Source organism: Meles meles, chromosome 2 (genome assembly GCF_922984935.1).
Source record: "Meles meles chromosome 2, mMelMel3.1 paternal haplotype, whole genome shotgun sequence".
In the NCBI taxonomy this organism is placed as follows: domain Eukaryota; kingdom Metazoa; phylum Chordata; class Mammalia; order Carnivora; family Mustelidae; genus Meles; species Meles meles.
Window position 1 is genome coordinate 88,934,834 of NC_060067.1, and position 21,142 is coordinate 88,955,975.

General features: G+C 35.3%; 1 protein-coding gene across 1 annotated transcript in view; it reads right to left on the reverse strand.

Annotated features, from left to right (window-relative positions):
• SPATA5 (spermatogenesis associated 5) overlaps positions 1–21,142 on the reverse strand; it is a 336,855-nt gene that overhangs the window by 272,848 nt on the left and 42,865 nt on the right. Inside the window, exon 10 of the mRNA XM_045998426.1 lies at positions 20,063–20,217. Within this exon, the coding sequence (XP_045854382.1) occupies positions 20,063–20,217 (155 nt within the window). The remainder of the gene's footprint in view (positions 1–20,062; positions 20,218–21,142) is intronic.

The following is a 21,142-nucleotide window of genomic DNA, read 5'->3' on the forward strand; positions in this document are numbered from 1 at the left end:
CCTTGTCCCCTACCTCTCTGCTGAGAGAGCTCTTGCTTCATCAGTTGTCCTTCCTCTATTACTGTTCTGATTGTATTTTTCATTATATTCTTTCCTCAGCCTACAAATATTCCCTGTTTCTCCCTATCCTGCAAAACAACCTTACTTTGATATTGTATCTAATGTTCTATCGTCTTTTATCTCACCACTAAACTATCTGAAAAATAGTTAATGCTCCTCTATTCCTACTGTACTTATATCTCCCACTTTATACTTTAGTTTAAAGTATTTATCTTGCCAAACAGTGGTAGGAAAGGAGTATAAAAGAATAAAGATAGGGGCGCCTGAGTGGCTCAGTTGGTGAAGCGTCTGCCTTTGGCTCAGGTCATGATCTTAGGGTCCTGGGATTGAGCCCTGCATCGGGCTCCCTGCTCAGCAGAGAGTCTACTTCTCCCTCTGCCCCTCCCCCCTGCTCATGCACATTCTCTCTCAAATAAATAAATAAAATCTTTAACAAAACAAAACAAAAAAAAAGGATAAAGATAAAACATTTAAGACTGATGGGAACCCTTGGGGCGCCTGGGTGGCTCAGTGGATTAAGCCGCTGCCTTCGGCTCAGGTCATGATCTCAGGGTCCTGGGATCGAGCCCCACATCGGGCTCTCTGCTCTGTGGGGACCCTGCTTCCTCCTCTCTCTCTGCCTGCCTCTCTGCCTACCTGTGATCTCTCTCTGTCAAATAAATAAATAAAATCTTTAAAAAAAAAAAAAAAAAGACTGATGGGAACCCAAGGAGTTGAGGGAGTTACACCAGAAGGTCTGTAGCCTCTCAGGAAAACATGAGGCAATGTCATCTGCAGAAATATCAATTAATCTAACAAATACTGACTAAATGCCTATTTCATAATATGCTGAATGCTGGGGACAAAATAGTTCTTGGTACTACTGAGTTTCTGACCTGATGGAATACTCCCTTAAAGGGATGTAGTTCCATAATTAGGCAATTCCTATATAGCATGGTGCATGCTATAGTCACAGAATTTAAATGCATGGTCAAAAAAAACTTTTCAGAGGTGATATACAAGGTGGGATCTGATAGCACTAGTCAGCTGAAAGTAACAACAGGTGCCATGGGAGGAGAGAGAGTTAAAAAAGCATCATGCATTAGAAGAACTAAAAGTAATTCAGTATGACTAGAATTTAGGGAGCCAGGAAAGGACAGAAAGGAGTAGAAACAAAGAAAGTTCGCAACAGAGGAAGCTATCAGACCTTGAAGACTCATAAGGCATCAAGAAGTTTAGACCTTACTTTGAGAGATGTAAAGAACAAGTTAATCAGGGAAATGACAAGATCACATTTCTGGAAACGACTGTGGCTACAAGACAGAGTAGGGATTAGAACTTGGAGGGGACTTCTACAGTAACTCAGATAAGAGATGGTGATTATCTGCACTACAGTAATAGCAGTGGAGCTATAAGAGGAAAAAAATATTAAAGCTTTATTAAACCATAGTAAACTATATTAAATAAGGCAAGCCAATGAGTTTTAAAAATTAATTAGATCTGAAGAAGGGGTGGTGAAAAAGAACATGGAATCAAGGGTAATAGCCATGATTCAGACTTGGGCAACTAAGTAATTGAAAGTTACATTAAAAGAGAGGTGCCTGGGTGGCTTACTTGGTTAAGCAACTGCCTTCGGCTCAGGTCATGATCCTGGAGTCCCAGGATCAAGTCCCACATGCAGCTCCCTGCTCAGAGGGGAGTCTGATTCTCCCTCTGACTTCTCCCCTCTCATACTCTCTCTCATTCTCTCTCTCTCAAATAAATAAATAAAATCCTTAAAAAAAAAAAAAGAAAAGAAAGTTACATTAAAAGAGAAAAAGCAACATGTTTGGAAATTAAGGAATAGTTTCCAATTATCATACTGTGGTTGGAATTTACAAGTGAAATAAATTCAATAAACCAAGAAATGTCTTCTATGTGTTGAACTTCTGTTAGGAACTGTAAGGGCACAAAGATGAATAGGAAAATGTCCACAAAATTTTATTCTCTAGAAAAAGAAATAAGAAAAGCTATGCTAAAAGACACAGTCTTTGTCTAAAGATATAAAATAGCTGTCTTTACACAAAGTAATACAAAAACTACTGAAAAAAAAATACGAAACAGTTCTACAGTTCTCAAACATGTGAGATGGTGAAGAGAGACATTTGGAAATTGTGCGTATATGTAAGAGTTATGTCAAGGTGTTAGAATGTGAAAATGATAGGAAATGAGTGAAAAAGAAAGGCAATAAAAGAAATTCATAAAAAAACCCACTACTGTGGTCAATCACACAGACAGCTCGCTACAACTAAGTCTAAAGCAGTTTCCTATTGTCCCTTGCCAACTGGCTGCAACTGGAGCAATGAAGCCATGCCACCATCAACCATTCAGAAAAACCAGTAAGTGTCTATCTCATACTCAGTCCCATACCAGGTACCAGTCTACAAAATCCTAGCTCACAGGATTAAAACACAGTAAATAAGAGATCAAAAATAAATTCACTCTAATTACTGCATGGGGAATGAACTTAGTAGAGAAGGTAGGCGAGACTGGATATGGAAGATGCAGTTAGATGGTGGCTTGGAGCAGGATTACAGCAATGAGATGGCAAGAAGGGCCAATTTGGGCATGAGACATTTTGTAGGCAGAACCAATAGGACTTACTGATTAGAATGTGAGGGAATGAGAGGGATCAGAGGTAACTCCTGAAAAAAAAAATTTGGCACTTCTTACCTCATGAGGTACTTCGTACCTCATATGATGTACAGCCTTTAAGAAATTACGAAGGACAATATAAAAATTATCTTTTTTTCCCAACACCTAAAAATAGCCATTGTTAATGGTACCTTCTAGTCTTTCAAATGTGTGTATGTTTTCAGAGATCATAATGTATTCACAACTTCATATTCTGTTTTTTTTAAACTTCATTTTTTTTATATTATAGATCTTCCAGTTACTGTATGACTTTGGGTAATTTACTTGCTCTCTCTAAACTTTCTCATCTAGAATATGGAGATAATAAAATCTAAGCTACAGTTTTGTTGTGAGAATTAAACAGTATAGTTTATATTAATTGTACTTTGCCTAGCACACAGTAACTATTTAATAAATACTAGGTATTAGCTTATTTAAATGTCTGAAAGATGATTATAATGAACAGTTATATTTTGAAGGCTTAGTGACAAAAGATAAAAGCCAATCAGGCAACTGCATTTGTAGTTTCATGAGCAATCCTGAATTACCATAACTTTTCTATTCTTTAGCTTTGCATCTGATCATTTACATTTCTTAAACTAAAGGTAAATAAGTTTTTCATTTTAATTTAGCACCTAAATGCCAAATAAATGAACAGATAAATGATGAGTAAATCTACAGCTAAGATATTAATTCAAAAATGAATATAAGTTGGCTTAAAGAGTTTGCTATTGCACAGAAGAATCTTAAAGCATAGAATGTCATGGGAAAAGTCTGTCGAAGAAGAATAAATACCAGCATGAAATCAAAAAGTCCTAAAACTAGAGCAGGAATTCAAAAACTAGCTGGTTCACTATTCCACCTTCAGACAGCATTTCATCTTTCAACTCTCTCATCTTTCAACAAATACTATTTAATGCTCTTTAAAAAAATAAAAAAAAATTCCGTAACTCTCTTTTTAATAAGTTACACTATATCATAACTGCTAGAAAATTATTCCTACAATCTAACTTAAATCACTCCTGATAATAGTTGGGTCCTTTCTTTCTTGCTTGGTCCTTATGAAAATAGTGAACAGCTGCTCACATGTGGCCTTATAACTTTTTGAATAATAAAGTCAGAAGTAAAGGAACAGCTGTCAAACAAGTACAGACAGAGCAGCGAGATAAATTTCCCCAGGGAAATGCCCTCCACAAACCTCTTACAGTACTTTCTGGACAAGCATCCATCCAACAATACACAAATCAAAACCAAAACCAAAACAACCCCTCAAAGTGCATACCCACAGAGGCCAAAAGACTTGATGAGGTTTAAAAAAAAAAACAAAAACAAGCAAACAAAAAAACAACTTAGCAAGAAGTTCCACAAGGACAAAGTAAAAATTAATGAACTCAACTGCAGATATTAGGAGATACACTATGAGAGAGTAATTCAGTAGCTCCAGAGGCGCTGACACTGTCTTTACACATTTGTGAGGAAAGATGCTCATATCTGTTACATGCCAAGGTTTATACTGCCAGGTACAAAAAAATTATTTTCAAAGTGTTATTTTTATAGAAAATATTGTGACAAAGAGTACTTTTCATTTTGTTCTTTCATGCTAACAAGTCCCAGCAGGAGGACAAGAAGCCAGGAGTAGCAAGTGAGTTGGCACCTGTTCAAAATTCTCTGCGGGGTCACATGTTAACGTTCAATTCAAATATTATTAAATATTTATTTTGTTTAGAAATCATAAATATCTCAAATTACTAAAGATAGTAAGTAATGCAGAAAGAAGTAAGTTGAGAAAACCCAACCTCCAAGATCCAAAAGAAAGATCAATACACTTGCAGATGCTTCTTTAATGGAGGTAAAGCAAAATTAGGAAATGGTAAGTATTCAAACTGTGCTCTTAGATCTAAGTGAAAGCCATTAGCATTATAGAGTGAAAAGACAAAAAATATTTTCCCCCATGCTTTCAAAACACATTCTATGGAGGTTCTTAAAAAAAAAAAAAAAGTCAACGTTTCAATTGTACTATAGTGCTATAACTACAGCCTCTCTCTCTCTACCCAGTCCATTAAAAATAAAAACTTCAGAAAAAAAAATACAACAGCAAAAAAGACAAATAGAAGTGCTCTGCACAGGGTGGTAAGAGGCGCTGAGTATTCCAAGTATGTTTTCCTTCTCTTTTCTCTCTCCACTCAGCTTCCCCCCGCCTTCCTGTTTCACACTTGGTTGAAAATACCTACCAACTTCAGAGGTAAGAGTACATGGAGCTTAAAAAAGTAGACGAGAAAGAATAAAACAAACTGCACTCCAAAACTTTGCCATTAATTGCAAACTGCCACTAATCTGGGTGATTTTGTTGTTCTTTAGTAAATCACATTATGGACCTCACTGGAACATATAAAAGCTATGGGAGACAGATGCTCCTATAACTACTAATTAATAAGGAAAACAAATTAAGGTAAAGAAGAAATAAACTAGTCGAGTAAAAAAATTATAGGTATCCTCCCAAATTATAGATATCATGGAAAATACGATCAACTTAAAGGCAAGTGTTTTAACCAAATTTCAAACTGTTTAAATTTCATAATCAGTTGAATGGTTACATTAAAATCCGAGTTCAATTTCTAAAATATCATTACCTTACAATCAAACTTTAAATTAGGTTTACTATGATCTGCTCTCAGAAAACTGGCTATGCATGAACCTGATAAATATAAGAACATATTATTATTTCAATAAGCCTCCTTTAGATAACAAAACCATACAAATTAATTCAACTTAAAAATAGATAGGGGTGGCTGGGTGGCTCAGTCAGTTGTGACTCCTAATTTTAGCTCTGGTCACAGTCTCAGGGTGGTGGGATCAATCCCCACTCCCAGGGTCTCCAGAGCTGGCAGGGAGTCTGCTTAGAGTTCTCTCTCTCCTCTCCCTCTGCCCCTCCCTGTTGTGAGCATGCTCTCTCACTGGCGCTATTTCTAAAATAAATAAATTTTAAAAAACAAAAAATAGTTACTCATTTCCAAAATGAGCTTTTAAAACACAATCTACTTTTGCCACAAAAGCAAGTCCAGGAAAAATCTCATTAAAAATGGAAACTTTAAACAAGAAAAAAACAGCAGCAGCAACAACAACAAAAAAGAAAACTCACCATGAAAATGATATAAAGTCTCACCTAGAAAATTCTTCATATCTCATTAAAATATTTTATATTTTTTTCTAATTTACCAAGTCCTAATAATTTAACTGTGAAGAGGAAAAAATGTTTTGAATATTTAAGGAAATTGCTTAGAAAATTCCTACCATTCTTACTCTGGCATAGCAGAACTGGGAAAAGATAAAGGAAATGAAAAATGTAAGAACAGAACAGAGAGAAAGGGACTTCTACACACTAGCCCTCCAAACTCAGGCGCTAAACAAGCATAAGTTCTACAAGTTTCTCAAGTGAATTTTAAATTAACCACAGGTAATAGGTGACAAAATGTCCCAATACTAAAGAAATATAAAAGGTCCAGGAAAAAAATGTGTTAAATAGTAAAAATTTTAAAATGAGTTCTGTCCTGATTATTGTTCTATGGGAATTACAAGTGAATAATGAAACAGAAGGTCTCTTTTGTTATATAAGCACGTATCACCAGGACCTTCTTAAGATAGTGCCTATGTATTACAGATGCTCAATGTCTAGCAAAGGAATAAATTAATAGGCAGACATACTTCCCTTATATTATTTTAAAAATAAAGTGGCAAGGGGAGCCTGGGTGGCTCAGTTGGTTAAGCGACTGTCTTTAGCTCAGGAGTCTGAGTCCTAGAGTCTGAGGATCGAGTCCCACATCAGGTTTCCTGCTCAGTCTGCTTTTCCCTCTGACCCTCCACTCCTTGGGCTCTCTCTCTCTCTCACAGTCTCTCTCTCTCTCAAATAAACAAAATCTTAAAAAAATAAATAAATAAAGTGGCAAAAGAGGGAGAACTAGCAGGGGGATGGGCTGGTAGGAGGTGAGATGAAAAAAATAGCAGAATTAGGAATAAACTAGAATGTGTAGTCAGACCTAATGAAAAAATGTGCTAACAAGTAAAAGTGTACAAAGGCTAGACGTATGCCTTGCATGACATTTTCTAGCCCAGATCTGTCCAAATAGTTGAATCATAAATTCAAAACATTTCCTCTGATCTCCTTTGATGGTTGGTTGACAATAAAAATTTTTGCATAATGGAAAGAAATTCCCTCCCCTACCAAGACTGTACAAAGAGATGCTCCAAATTTTTGTGAAATAGGAAACAAAGGGAGAAGGTCCCCTCTATGTCAGAAAACTGAGCAAACTTGTATAAGCAAATTTCCTAAGGAGCTTCAACTCTGTGTCTTGAGATATAGACCAGAAAGGGAGTTCCGACATGGAAGAAAAACCAACGCTGGCCAGAAAGTCAAGATGTTGGGGAAAAAAGATTACTATTGATTTTGGCTTGAGGCAACAGGTATAAGGAGAAATCCCTGACAGAGGAAAGGGGATATCAGAAAATATTTCTTAGAGCACTTAGAGTCCTAATGGCAAATATTGAGAACAAGAACAAAGGATGTTACCTTATAGCTAAAGCTTGTCTTAGATGCTGAATATGCTACATGTAACAAATGAGGGTATGAATGTTAGTGGGACAGAACAAACTTGGGAACCAGGCCTGAAAGACACCATAAGACAATTCTGGGGAATAAGCTGCCTAGAGAAATGAGACATATATTTTACCCATGTTGTGCGTTCAGTGAGACAGGTCAAACAAGTCTCAGGAACTAAGCAAGCCTACGTGGTAGACCGTTGAGCAAAACTTGACTCTCCTAGGGTAAAATTTGTTTGTCTTTTATAACTTCTGATAGGTATGGGGGCTCCTATGTTACAAATATCAACAAGAGAGCCAGACTCCCATAGGTATAGTTGGTAGAGGTTTTAATATCAAATATCCATTCACTTACTCATTTATTCACTCACTCACTCACTCTGATATATTCATTTTACTGCAAGATTATTACGTTTGGAATGTCTGGCCAGACTCTAGGAATACAGGTAGGCATACAGAATGAGGTATAAGGAATGAACAAAACTGACACGGTCTCTACATCGTTGAACTTACTGTCTGGAAGAAGAGGCAGACATTTAAAAAAATACATTAACAACTGAATAACGTGAAAGAAGAGATGCATATGAGAATAATGGCAGAATCATACGGAGGGACCTGAGTTTTACTCTAGATTCTAATCTGATAAAAGAGACTCATTTTAGCTTCCCTAATCTGTGACTTGAGCAGTTACTACTCTCCTTCCTGGCATCCTTTCTTTGTTATGGCTAGGCAAATCTAAAGTTATGTACGTTAGATATCCTGACACTTTACTGAAAAAAGCAAAGTAGTAAGACAGTTAAACATGGATTAAAAACAACAACAAGAAGAAAGAAAAAAGAAAACAAAAAAACCCCATGGAGAATAAATTCTGCATATGAGCAGCACATCCACCTAAAATCTAGTTAAGTACTCATGAGGAGCTGAGGGATTTTTAAATCAGATAATTAAATACTCAAAATTAATAAGACATCCTTGTCAAGCCGGGATGAAAATGGCCTTTCACCTCAGTGGCAATCCTCTCTAAAATCCTTAATATCCTAGCCTAAGCATAATAAAAATAGCAGCCAAACTCAATTGAGGGGCATTCTACAAAACACCTGACCATATACTCAACACTGTCAAAGTCATCAAAAACAAGCGAAGAATAAATGGTGTCACAGCCCAGGGAAGCCTCAGGAGACATGATAACTAAATGCAATGTGATAACCTAGATGGAATCCTGAAATACACAAAGGACGTTAAAAAAAAAAAAAAAAGGTCACAGGTTATAGTAATGAAGGGGAAACATAGGCAGAACCCACAGGCTCCCTGAGATGAGAAGGTAAATGTAGGAGCCTGGGGAAGCCAGAGGCTAGATATCACAGAGCAGAGGATTAGAGATAAAAGAAGTCCACAGGGAGAGAAATCCTGAATTCTGATGATGGTCTCCTTCACATATCTTATTATCAGTGTAAACATGTGAGAAAAACAAAATGAAGCAGGGTAGGGTGAGTGAGAGGAGCCAAAGACCCAAAAGGAATAGAAGGAATGTGTCTACTCTCAACAGAAACCTCATAATTCACCAGGCATTAGGTAGAGTACCAGAAAGGATCTTACCCCAGTACTAGGGAAAAATTAACCTTACAGAGAACACTGCCCTGGTCCTACCTAAAAAAATTTAAAGGCAAGATGCACACCCCACCCCACCCCCCAAATAATCAAGCTATTGCCAAGTAACTTAACCACATCTCAGAACAAACTTCAGGAGTATTTTTATGAATATAAAAATTATCCAGCTGCCAATAAGGTAAAATTCAAAATTTATGGAATTTAATAAAAAAGTACCAGGCATACAAAGAAGCAGGAAAAGACAACCCATAAGAAGATGATCAATAACCTGAAGCTGATCCAGAAATTATGATGCAGAATAAAGACATTAAAACAGTTGTTATAAATGTATTCCATATGTTCAAATAAAGAAAACACTGACAACACTAAGTAGAAAAAAATATAAAAAGGTTAAAATCAAATTTCTAGAGAAGAAACTAATTTAATGTCTATAATTTTAAAAATGCAATGGATAAGCCTAATAGTGGATTAGATATTTCGGTGGGGGGCGGTGGTAAAACAGATTAGTGAACTGTTAGACACAACAACAGACATTAAAAAAAGAGAAAAATTTAAAAAAAATGTATACAACATTACTACACTTCAGGACAATCTCAGGCAGACAAATGTACATATATTTTGAGCCCCAGTGAGGGAGGGAGGCAAGAAACAAACTAAGTCTAAAAAATAATGGCCAAGTTTTTTCCCACCAAAATTTGATTAAAACTATAGACCCACACATACAAGATCAATGAACCAGCATAAGAAAGATGAAGAAAACTAACAAGGCACATGGTAATTGAATTGCTTAAAACCAGTGATAAAGAGGAAATATTAAAAGCAAACAGAGGATAAAAGATATATCACATATAGAAAACAAAGAAAAGGGAGACAGCAGATTTCTTTTCAAAATGACTGCAAGAAAGAAAGAAGAGTGGAGCAAAAGCAACTGGGGGGGAAATGAGAAATAAAAGATAGGATATCATACTGAACCTGCAGACAGTAAAATGATAACAACAGAAAGCTATAAATGACTAACTCCATCAATCCAACTATTAAGGCAAATGGATCAATTCCTTAAAAGATACAAACTATCAAAACTCACTCAAGAAAAAAAAACAATTTGAATAGTCCTATATTTATTAAAAAATTAAATTGTACTTATGTCTTCCAAATAATGAAAATTCTAGGCCCAGATGGTTTCAGTGGAGTATATTTAAGGAAATAATATTAATTCTATACAATTTCTTCCAACACATATATGATGAGAACACTTTCCAACTCATTTCATAATGCCAGCATTTCCCTAACACCAAAACCATATTAAAAAACTACATAAAATAACTACAGAACATTATCTCTCATAAACATGTATGTAAAAATTCTCAATAAAATACTAGCAAATAAAATCCAGCAATTATATAAAAAGGGTACTATATCACAGTCAAGTGAAATTAATCCAGAAATACAAGACTAATTCAACACTGAAAATCACTATAATTCACTATATTGACAAACTAAAAAAATACATTATGAAAAAAAAACCACATTATGATCATTTCAAAGATGCTGAAAAATGCATTCAACAGAATTTAACATCCATTCAAGATTAAAAAAAAAAAAATCTCGGGCGACTGGGTGGCTCAGTGGGTTAAAGCCTCTGCCTTCGGCTCAGGTCATGATCCCAGGGTCCTGGGATCACCCGCATTGGGCTCTCTACTCAGCAGGGAGCCTGCTTCCCTTCCTCTCTCTGCCTGCCTCTCTGCCTGCTTGTGGTCTCTGTCAAATAAATAAAATAAAATCTTAAAAAAAAAAAAATCTCTCAGTAAACTAGAAATAAAAAGGAACTTAATAAAGAACTTCTTAAGAAAATAAAACTAACATAATAATGACGAGGGAAGGAAATAAAGAGTTGTTTTCAATAGGTATGGAGTTTCAGTTTGGGAGAGGAAGAAGTTGTGGAAATCTGGAGATGGATGCTGGTAATGATTGCACAGCAATGAAAGCATACTTCATGCTACCAAATTACACATTTAAAATGATTAAAATGGTAAATTTTCTGTTATGTATATTTTATCACAGGCTAAAACAACAACAACAACAACACTTTTCCCATACTGGGTTTTCACCGCTGCAGGCTATAACCATAGTTTCTATAATGCTATGGTTACAAACACAGAACAGGGTTAACCCTAGCTGGGGGGGAAGGGGGGTTAGAATTAGTAAAAACCTAAATGTAAAAGCTAAAACTACAAACTCTTAAAATATAAGGTAAATCTTCATGACCTTGGATTTGGCAATGGTTTCTCAAATGTGGTACCAAAGTACCAAAAGCAAAAAGTACACTGGACTTCATCAAAATTAAAAACTTGTGCCTCCAAAGTCACTACCAGGAAAATAAAAGAGGCAGCCCACTGAATGAGAGAAAATATTGCAAATCATACATATCTGATATCCGGTATCACATATCAGATAAAAGACTTTATCCAGAATATATAACAATTCTTACTACTCAATAATAAAAGACAAATAACCCAATTAAAAATGGGCAAAGGATCTTAAGAAACATTTCTTCAAAGAATATACACACAATTGCTAATAAGCAAATGAAAAAATGCTCAATATCATTAGTCTTTAACGAAATGCAGATCAAAAACCACAATGAGCTATTATTTCACACCCACTAAGCAACAACACTGGATACACTGCTGGTGGAAACAGAAAATGGTGTAGCCACTTTGGAAAACTGTTAGTTCCTCAAAAGGTTAAACACAGAGTCACCAATGATCCAGCAATTCTACTATTAGATATAGATCCAAAAGAATTGAAAAGAGCTGCTCAAACAAAAACTTGTACACAAAAGTTCAAATGCAGCTTTAGGGGGCACCTAGGTGGCTCAGTGGCCTGAGCCTCTGCCTTCGGCTCAGGTCATGATCTCAGGGTCCTGGGATCGAGCCCCACGTTGGGCTCTGCTCGGCGGGGAGCCTGCTTCCCTCTCTCTCTGCCTGTCTCTCTGCCTACTTGTGATCTCCGTCTGTCAAATAAATTAAAAAAAAACAAAAAAAAAACTTAAAAAAAAAAGAAATTAAAACAACAACAACAACAACAAATGCAGCTTTAATTATGATAGCCAAAAGCAGACGCAATCTAAATGTCTATGAATGGATAAATCAATTTGCTACATCCATAAAAAAGAATATTATTTGGCAATAAAAAGCAATAAAGTACTAATAATGATGCACGGATGAACCTCCAAAGTTTTATGCTAAGCGAAAGAAATGAGTCACAAAGAATCAAATATCTTCTATTTCATTTATATGAAATGTCTAGAATAGGCGAATCTATAGAGATATAAAGTAGATAAATGTTTGTCCAAGGCTGGTGAGGATGGGCAGGTTGGGAGATGATGCGTAAAGGGTATAGGGCTTCCTTTTGGGATGATAAAAATGTTCTAAAATTGACTGCAGTAATGCCTGTACAGTACTTTAAATATACTAGACCATGAAAATATACACTTTAAATAGCTGAATTGATATGTGAATTGCATCTCAATAAAGCTATTACCAAAAAAACCAAACAAACATATTTATATGGAAGGCTGAAAGAACTATTACTGAAAAATAAGAACCTTTATAAACCAAAATCCTTCACAAAATATTCCGTTATTTAACAAACTTCTATTATTTAGTTATTACCATTTGCCAGCAGTGGGGATTCAAACGTAACAAGACAAAAGGTCCGCAGGGATATATGTGTATTTTGTGTCTGTGTATGAAAGGGATCACATTACAATATCTTTGCTAACTCAGAGATCAGAAAACAATTTTTCAGGAAGAGAAGACAACAGATGCAAAAACAGGAGTGGTTCCACAGGAGAGCATAATAGTAGAACAAAGTGAAGGAGGCATGAACCAGGTTAAAATAGTAAGCTAAAGAGTTTGGACTTCATTCTAGAGATGATCAACAGATAGTCACACTGATGGCTTTTACACCAGATCAGTAATTTCTGCTGGGAAAAATTACTCAATGACGTGTTGGGAGGGACTGATTAAAGGACAAGATCAGATGTGTGTGCAATTCTGTACAAGGTGATGCAAAGATGTGTAGTTCTGCCAATGAACCACATCAACCCTATCAATGAGTTCCTTTACACTAAAGGAAAATCGGTGTTTTTGGCAAACACTCATCAAGTATTTACTGAGTACCAACCAACTATAATATACAAGTGCAGCAGATGCCTCTATGATAATCTCAACATTATTTATTAATTCAAAAGAAGGCCCACATCAGAAACAGCAAATTAAGAGCTGTCTTTCCTTCTGTCATCTGAAAGGAAGAGTGATTTCACCAAAGTTAACCAGGATCAGCACTGAGAACAGAAACTGTTGATCTTTACACCAACTTTTATATCTCTCTCATTCCTCCTCTAGAATATAAGCCTGAGAAAAGTAAGGTATCAAAAAAAAAAAAAAGTGGAGTGAAAGAGTTAAGCTTCTAAAATATTTAATACAGTTAAAAGTACAATCTTGATTTTGGCACAGAGTATTTCCTGGTTAAAAGTAATCTACTTTCCCAAATGTGCTTTCCTATTCAATTGTTATTACTTAAAACTATAAAAATGCACAAAAGAAGTTGGCAGGGAAGACTGGGATCTTGGGAGTGATAGAAGACACTCTTCTGTCTAGACAACAAGAAGCAAAATCAAAAGAAACCGAATTCAAAAGCCCTGCCAAGCACCAATATGGAATTAATAGAACTTCCACAGGTTGTATATCTATTCCAAAAAAAGCAATCTGTTATTTAGTAAAGCATCACAAAACCCTGGATCCTTTGAATCTGTAAAAAATAAAGAACATACAGAATACAAGTAATGTTTTTAAAGAATAGAAACTCAAATTCCTTCTAATTATCCTGAGGGTACACTGAAGAATGAAATGTAATTATGGTCAATTAAACTATTTAACTCAAATCTCTGCACAAGAAAAGTAATGTTAATGAGCTCATCCTATGAAATTCAACTGTCTTGTCACATCCTGATGTTCTATTCTCATCTGAAAAGATGCCAAATGAAAATACATCAGTAAATCTTGAATATGTAATTAGTGAAACAATCTTTTGATTATTCATATAATTAAGTTTGCTACTTTTAAAAATGAGAGTAAATGAGGTACGTTTATTTAACTAATGACATGTGGTAAACACTCAACTTGACTGTACTGCTTCCACTGCTAGGTAACTAGACTGCCACTCCACCTCTAAGTTTAATCTGGATCCAAGCTTACAAAGAAGTTTAGGGCTATACAATTAGTCTTGAGGCTCTGATTGCAGTTAACTTTATAAAAGTGGGTTCACATGAAAGTACAGCCCTCTCTTTTTATTGGCTTTTAGCTTATTCTGAACCAAATGTCCAAATTCTGAACACTGCAGTCCAAAAGTATAAAGATGGATTATTTCCAAATCATGAAACAACCTGAAGCTATATAAAATGAAACAGGGAAAGCCAGGGGGTATGGGTGGGGATGGTTTACGATGCATAAATGAATTAAATTTGATGGTAATCAATCTGTATGTATTTGGTTCAGAATGTCATTTATCAGTGATAACTGCTAGGGTATATATCAAATGACTTATTGCAAAGATAATATGTAAATACAACTTTTAAAAGCACTGGTTTTTTTGTTTGTGTGTTTTTGTTTCCTTAATAAAAAGAGAATTTTCGATAGATGAAGAAAGCAGCATGTTTTGGCAGAAAATATAAAGGACTACTTTTTATCCTTCCAGAATAGACAGCTTAGCATGATTACGTGCGACTTTATTCCAAAACTGTGAAATTCACCAAACAAACAGTTAAATTAAAATTCACTAAGGTTAAAATTCACTAAAGAAACAGCTTGCTTTATAAAATATGAGGAATGTGAAGAATGTTATATGAAGGTAATAATTTACTAAATTATACTTTAGTACAAAAGAAGGATGCAATATTTAAATATATGTGAATTTGACTATCTGGGTTTTTTCATGACAATTACAGTTTTCACTTGTCCACTGAACAAATATTAATTGGACATCTATTATGTGCTAGGATAAAAATAAAAAGTAAGAACTTCTCTCATGGAACTTAAAAATCCCATGGGAAAAAAAAAATCATCCAGTTTACACCCGTTATCTAAAAATTAAACATTTTTATTGGAAGGAGAAGATATAAATAAATTGATAGTTCTTTCTCATTTTCTTTTTTTAATCTTTTTTTAAAGGACTATTACTTTTTTTAAAAGTATTACTCCTCATAATGAAAAAGATCTTTTCAGTCAAGAAAATGAACTCTAGTGGCAAATAAAATAGAAAAGGACTAAAGTAAAAATGAGATTTTTTAAAACTCTTTATAATTTTAAATTTTTACCGCATAATTATAGATTAAGACAATCTTTATGGGGGAAAAAAAGAGCTTAATAACATTTGTCTCAAGCTTTAAAACCACATATTTTAGTGTGGTAATTCCACTTCTAGGAATCATAGGTGCAAAGATTTAGATACAAATGTGTGTATAATCGTATTAGAGAAAAATGGAAAAAAAAAATATTTGATAATGGAAGAAGCATAAAATTACAGTTTATCACAAACCAGTCTATTATATAGTCATTAAAAAGATGTTTGTTGAGAAATTTTAAAGTAAAATGTTTACCATATAATTTTAAGTGGATAAAGCAAAATATAAAACCATATGTATCCTAAGATTAACTATATGCACATAAAAACAACCTATCAAAATTTCAAAAATCTACTGGAACTATAATAAAATGCTAACAGTTGCTATTTCTGGGTGAAAAACTGAAATTTCAAAATTCACAGTGGCATAGTCAAAGATTCTGAGGATTCCTGTGGTAAAGAAATACATTTGATTTTATTACCAATCAACTGTAAAATATATTTGACTTTTAATACACCAACTGGTATAATCATCAATTCACAAACTCCACAAAAAGGAAACGTTACATTTAAGTACGTGGCTAACACTTGTGGTGTCTTGAAATTAATAATGCATTATAATCTTAAGATGAGAATATAACCAGGCCAAGTGTGATTTACAAATTTTAATTTCACACACTGAAATCTGTTCTCAAAAGATGCTGAATGCTCAATTTACTATTAAAAAATGTTCACAATTAACTACCGACTTGAAACAGGTTTTCTATAGCAAAGTTAAGCAAAGTTAGCAAAGTTACTACAAGTAAAAGTACTAAACCCCCTGCAAAAAAAATGTGGAGATATTTTTGTCAATGTAATAGTCTGAAAGCAGAAGAGTAAAGTTTAGGAATCCAATTACAGAAATGCTAATTTCTCGGGAAAATTTTTACAATCTGAAGTGAACATAAAAAGCAATGTAAAAACGTATTTTGACTAGGGCTAATCACTCTGGAGCTCATGAGTAACATCACAGTACACCATGGCCTTACGCCAAGTAATAAAGTGCCAAATGGAAAATGGCACAAGTCCATGGATTGTAAATACTGTATCAAAAGAAAATAAAGGAAAAAAAAACTTTCATTAGAGCAATTAAAAATGCAGTTGTAGTACCAGTTCCTGTGATGAATAAATCAGTTCAGCAATTCCAAGAGTGGATAGCCACTATTTAAACACATTCTCCATTGGCAATAATTTTAAGTTTAAAAAACTTAACTGTGTTTCTTTAGTTCCTAAACTTTTTTTTTAATTTATTTATTTTTTTCAGCGTAACAGTATTCATTGTTTTTGCACAACACCCAGTGCTCCATGCAAAATGTGCCCTCCCTATTATCCACCACCTGTCCCCCCAACCTCCCACCCCTGACCCTTCAAAACCCTCAGGTTGTTTTTCAGAGTCCATAGTCTCTTATGGTTCGCCTCCCCTTCCAAATTTTTTTTTTTTTAATAAACATATAATGTATTTTTATCCCCAGGGGTACAGGTCTGTGAATCGCCAGGTTTACACACTTCACAGCACTCACGATAGCACATACCCTCCCCAATGTCCATAACCCTCTCCCCCTCTCCCAACCCCACCTCCCCCCAGCAACCCCCAGTTTGTTTTGTGAGATTAAGAGTCATTTATGGTTTGTCTCCCTCCCAATCCCATCTTGTATAGGAGTTCCTAAACTTTTTTAAACACTAAAGTGTTTTTGGGTAGTGTAGTTGGTTTATAACCCTATCACCTGAAATTTTCGCATGTGGCATTTGATGACTTCTACTTGATCCATTATATTATGCGACAGTAGCCAATAAATACAGGTAAATACTGCAAGTAAAAGTATTCATACCAATGTGCCCAAACTTAAGACCATAAATTCCAAAGAAATGAAAAGCTTCTACTAATCCAACATCTATCATTCATTATTCCATAATTCCAGTTGTCAAATTATTCATACTAAATGAGCACATTGTGTTACACAGCTTTGGTAAACCCCCAATGTTAGTCTGTAAATTCATTAGTGAATTTGAAAAAGTTTCAAAAAGAATTTAAAATCACATAAAGTCGCCTAAACTAGAAGCTAGTTCTTAGGGATGTTCCTATCTCCAGGGCATTGTTTCTCACCTTAATTTACAAAACAATGGTGTTCTATAAGAAGTCAACAAACGTCTTTGCCACTGAAGCTTTTGCTAACTACCATAAAACTTAGTTGCTCAGAACAACAAACATTCGTTATTTTTCACAATTCTAAGAGTTAATCGGGTGGCTCTTCTGGTCTGGGTAAACTTCTGATCTGGGGTGAGATAGTTTAGCATGGTGTCTATCAGATGTGTGACCACTGGCAGGCTGACCAAAAGGAGGAGATCTCAGCTAAGAGAGCTCACCTCCATTCCACATGGTCTCTCATCCTCCAAGAAACTATCACAGTTTTCTTAGCATAACTAATTCAGGGTTTCAAAAAGCAGCAAGAAAAGGCAAGCCCCAGTGCTTTCAAGCCTAATTGCATCATGATGGTTAATATTCTATTAGCCAAAGCAAGTTACATGGCCAAGTACAAATTCAAAGGATGGAAACCTTGACTTCATCTCTTTTATTGTAGGAGCTACGAAGTTGCTGTGCAAAAAGGGCAAATACAGTGATGGGAAGAATCTGCAGTCATTTTTTGCAATCTGCCACATTGTAAAATGCAGAAGGTATCTGCTCTACATAGTCCATGGCCAAATAAGTTTCCACAATAGCTCTCTTTTGACACTGAAAAGCTCTGCAGCAAAGAAATATAACTGATTTTATTAAAACAGCATTTCCAAGACTTATGTGGCCACAAAACACATTTTCCAAGAACACTTTTAAAAGTAAAAACAAACGAAAAAAGCAAAATAAAACAACAAAAAAAGGAGAAAACAATCCACTGACTTCTTCCCCACTATATCATTCCATAGACTATATTTATTCCACAGACTTAATATCTTTGTAGTCTCTTTAAGTTTGTTGTGTTTTTTGGTTTTAGCTTACAGCAACTAAAAAACATTAGTTCATGACCAAGATAACTATTAATATACACACAATGGGGCAAAGGGCACAAAACTATGCCCGACTCTCTAACAAGGCTCTAAGTCTTCAAATAACTATAATGTTAGAGCTTTTACAAGGGAGTATCTCAGAAGCAGTAAGACTAACTCAAAAAAGAAAAACTAATGGAGTGATATGATTAAAGCAGAGGGAAAGAATAGTCACAAAATTCCATTCTTCCATCAGAGGCTCTCGTAAAACTGTCACAGAGCAATCTGTAAACTTTCCTCACGCTACACTGTGATATAAACCTCCTGATGATCAAGCCAAATTTAACAACCTATCCCCTATACCAATATGACACAGGACATGCCATCAATGCTTTGTTTCAATGTTCATTTTCCAGAAATATTCATATATTCAAAGTGAACTATAAGGCCATCTTTTTCCCCAGAATGTTAGGCCTACTCAGGTGATAACTTAGCAGATGATTCACCCATAAAAGGTAGTTTCTGTTGCCCTTGTAGTGATTTGACTGTCAACTTTGCAAAGCATGTCAATGATGAAGAAAACATAAAGAAACCTAAGGAAACATCAGGCATCAATAGTAGAGGGATCATAACTAGAAGACTTTTTATTTTTGTTCTAAAATTAGCCTAGTGGACATTTTCTTATAAGACTAAATACACAATTAGCATACAACCCAATAGTTGCACTCTTGTGCATTTATTCCAGAGAAATAAAAATTTACATTTACATAATACCTGCACATGACTGTCCATAGCAGGTTTAATCATAAATGCCCCAAACTAGAAACAGACCAGATGTCCTTCAACAGATGAATGGTTAAACAAACTATAGTACAGTCATAGCATGGCATACTACTCAGCAATAGAAAGCAACAAACTACTGTTGCACATAGCGACTTGGATGAATCTCCTGGGAACTATGCTAAATGGGGAAAAACTAATACCAAATGGTTGCTACTATACAATTCCATTTTACGGTACTTCTAAAATGACAGAATTTTAGAAATGGGTGCAGGAACAAGCTAAGTAAAAGGGGCAAAGCAAGGGATGATTGTGGTGATGGAACTATTCAGTATCTTGATTCTGGTGATGGACACACAAATCTTTATAAGTAATAAAACTGCACAGAACTAAACACAAACACAAACACACACACAAGTACAAGAAACACCATGGAAATCTGAATAAGATCAGTGATTATATCAATATGAACACACTGCTTGTGATACTGTAGTACTGTTTACAAGATATTACCACGGGGGTGGGGTGGGGTGGGAGAGTGAGTGAAGAATACACAGGATTTCCCTAAAGTATTTCTTACAACTACACTGAAGCTCCAATTACATCCATAAAAATCTTAATTTTAAAAAAGTGTTTTTTTTGAAGTTTAGCCTAAGCAGGTTGTTTCCCTGGAGTTTCAGTTTCTTTTAGAGTTCTATTCAAACATGTAGCTAGCGGGCACCTGGGTGGCTCAGTGTTTTAAGCCGCTGCCTTCAGCTCAGGTCATGATCTCAGGGTCCTGGGATCGAGTCCTGCATCAGGCTCTCTGCTTGGCAGGGAGCCTGCTTCCCTCTCACTCTCTCTGCCTGCCCCTCTGCCTACTTGTGATCTCTCTCTGTCAAATAGATGAATGGAATCTTTGAAAAAAAAAAAAAACGTAGCTAGCATGGGAGCACAAATGACTTACATTTGGTACATCAATTGCTACTTCCCTCATTGCACTGGGCCTGATGTCATTCATCCCCTGTAAGAAATCATTCAGAGTAATCTTCACCAGCCCAGCCATCTTGCTATCAGAGAGATTAGGCTGTTTCTTCAGGACTCTCCGTAAGGCATGGAGACCTGTAAAGAGAAAAGTAATACAAGATTTACCTTCTGCCCCATAAATACAGACTGAATCATTACCAAAAAACTAATAATAAACCCAAACTTCACACATATTATAGCATTTAAAATTGTTGGTGCTTGTGTGTATATATGGAGGTAGGGTAGGTGCCTGAAGAATATGGGAGATGAAGGCAAAAATCCAAGTGCTTAGTTTGGGCAGTAAAAATATGACAAACTGATATGAAATATGAAAAGATGGATACTTCATAAACATGAAATAAAGCTTACAAAAAAACATCCACAAAAAAGACCATAAGGATTTCTCTAAATAATCTAGGGAATAACACAACTCTTGCTTCTGCCCTTTTTATTAATGCATTCAATCCAGAGTTATAAATTTTGTAAGGTATTGGCAGAATATCTTAAAGGAAATATTCAGTTGGCAGCTGGAAATGTGGTTTTGGAACTCAAGAAAGAATCAGACTTTAGAGTTGTGTGCATACACATGAGATCTGATATTACAGGAACAGGAGAGACCTATAAAAAGAGCCTAGAAAGAGACCAGTGATGAAAAAATGAGAGCTAAAGGCTCAATCTTAAGAAAGCCCATCATCTGAAAAGCATAAGAAATGATGGTTTTTAAAAAAGACAGAATACAAAGAGATGGAGGAGTAGAATCAGAATAGTAAAATACTGCAGGAGCCAAAAAGATGTTCAACCAAGTCAAATGTAGAGAAATCAAGAATAGCTTAAAAGAGATCATGCTGACCCAGAAAGTGACAGATGCAAATTCTTTATTTTTGCTATCTGCTTGCAGTTTAAACACTAACAGAACTAAACATCCTAATTCCCCTTCCTTCATAGATAAGTTGCCAGATTTAGAGCCCTTTGACCTGTGACAAAGACCTCTAGGCAGCAGAGTCCCTATCTATGGCTCTCT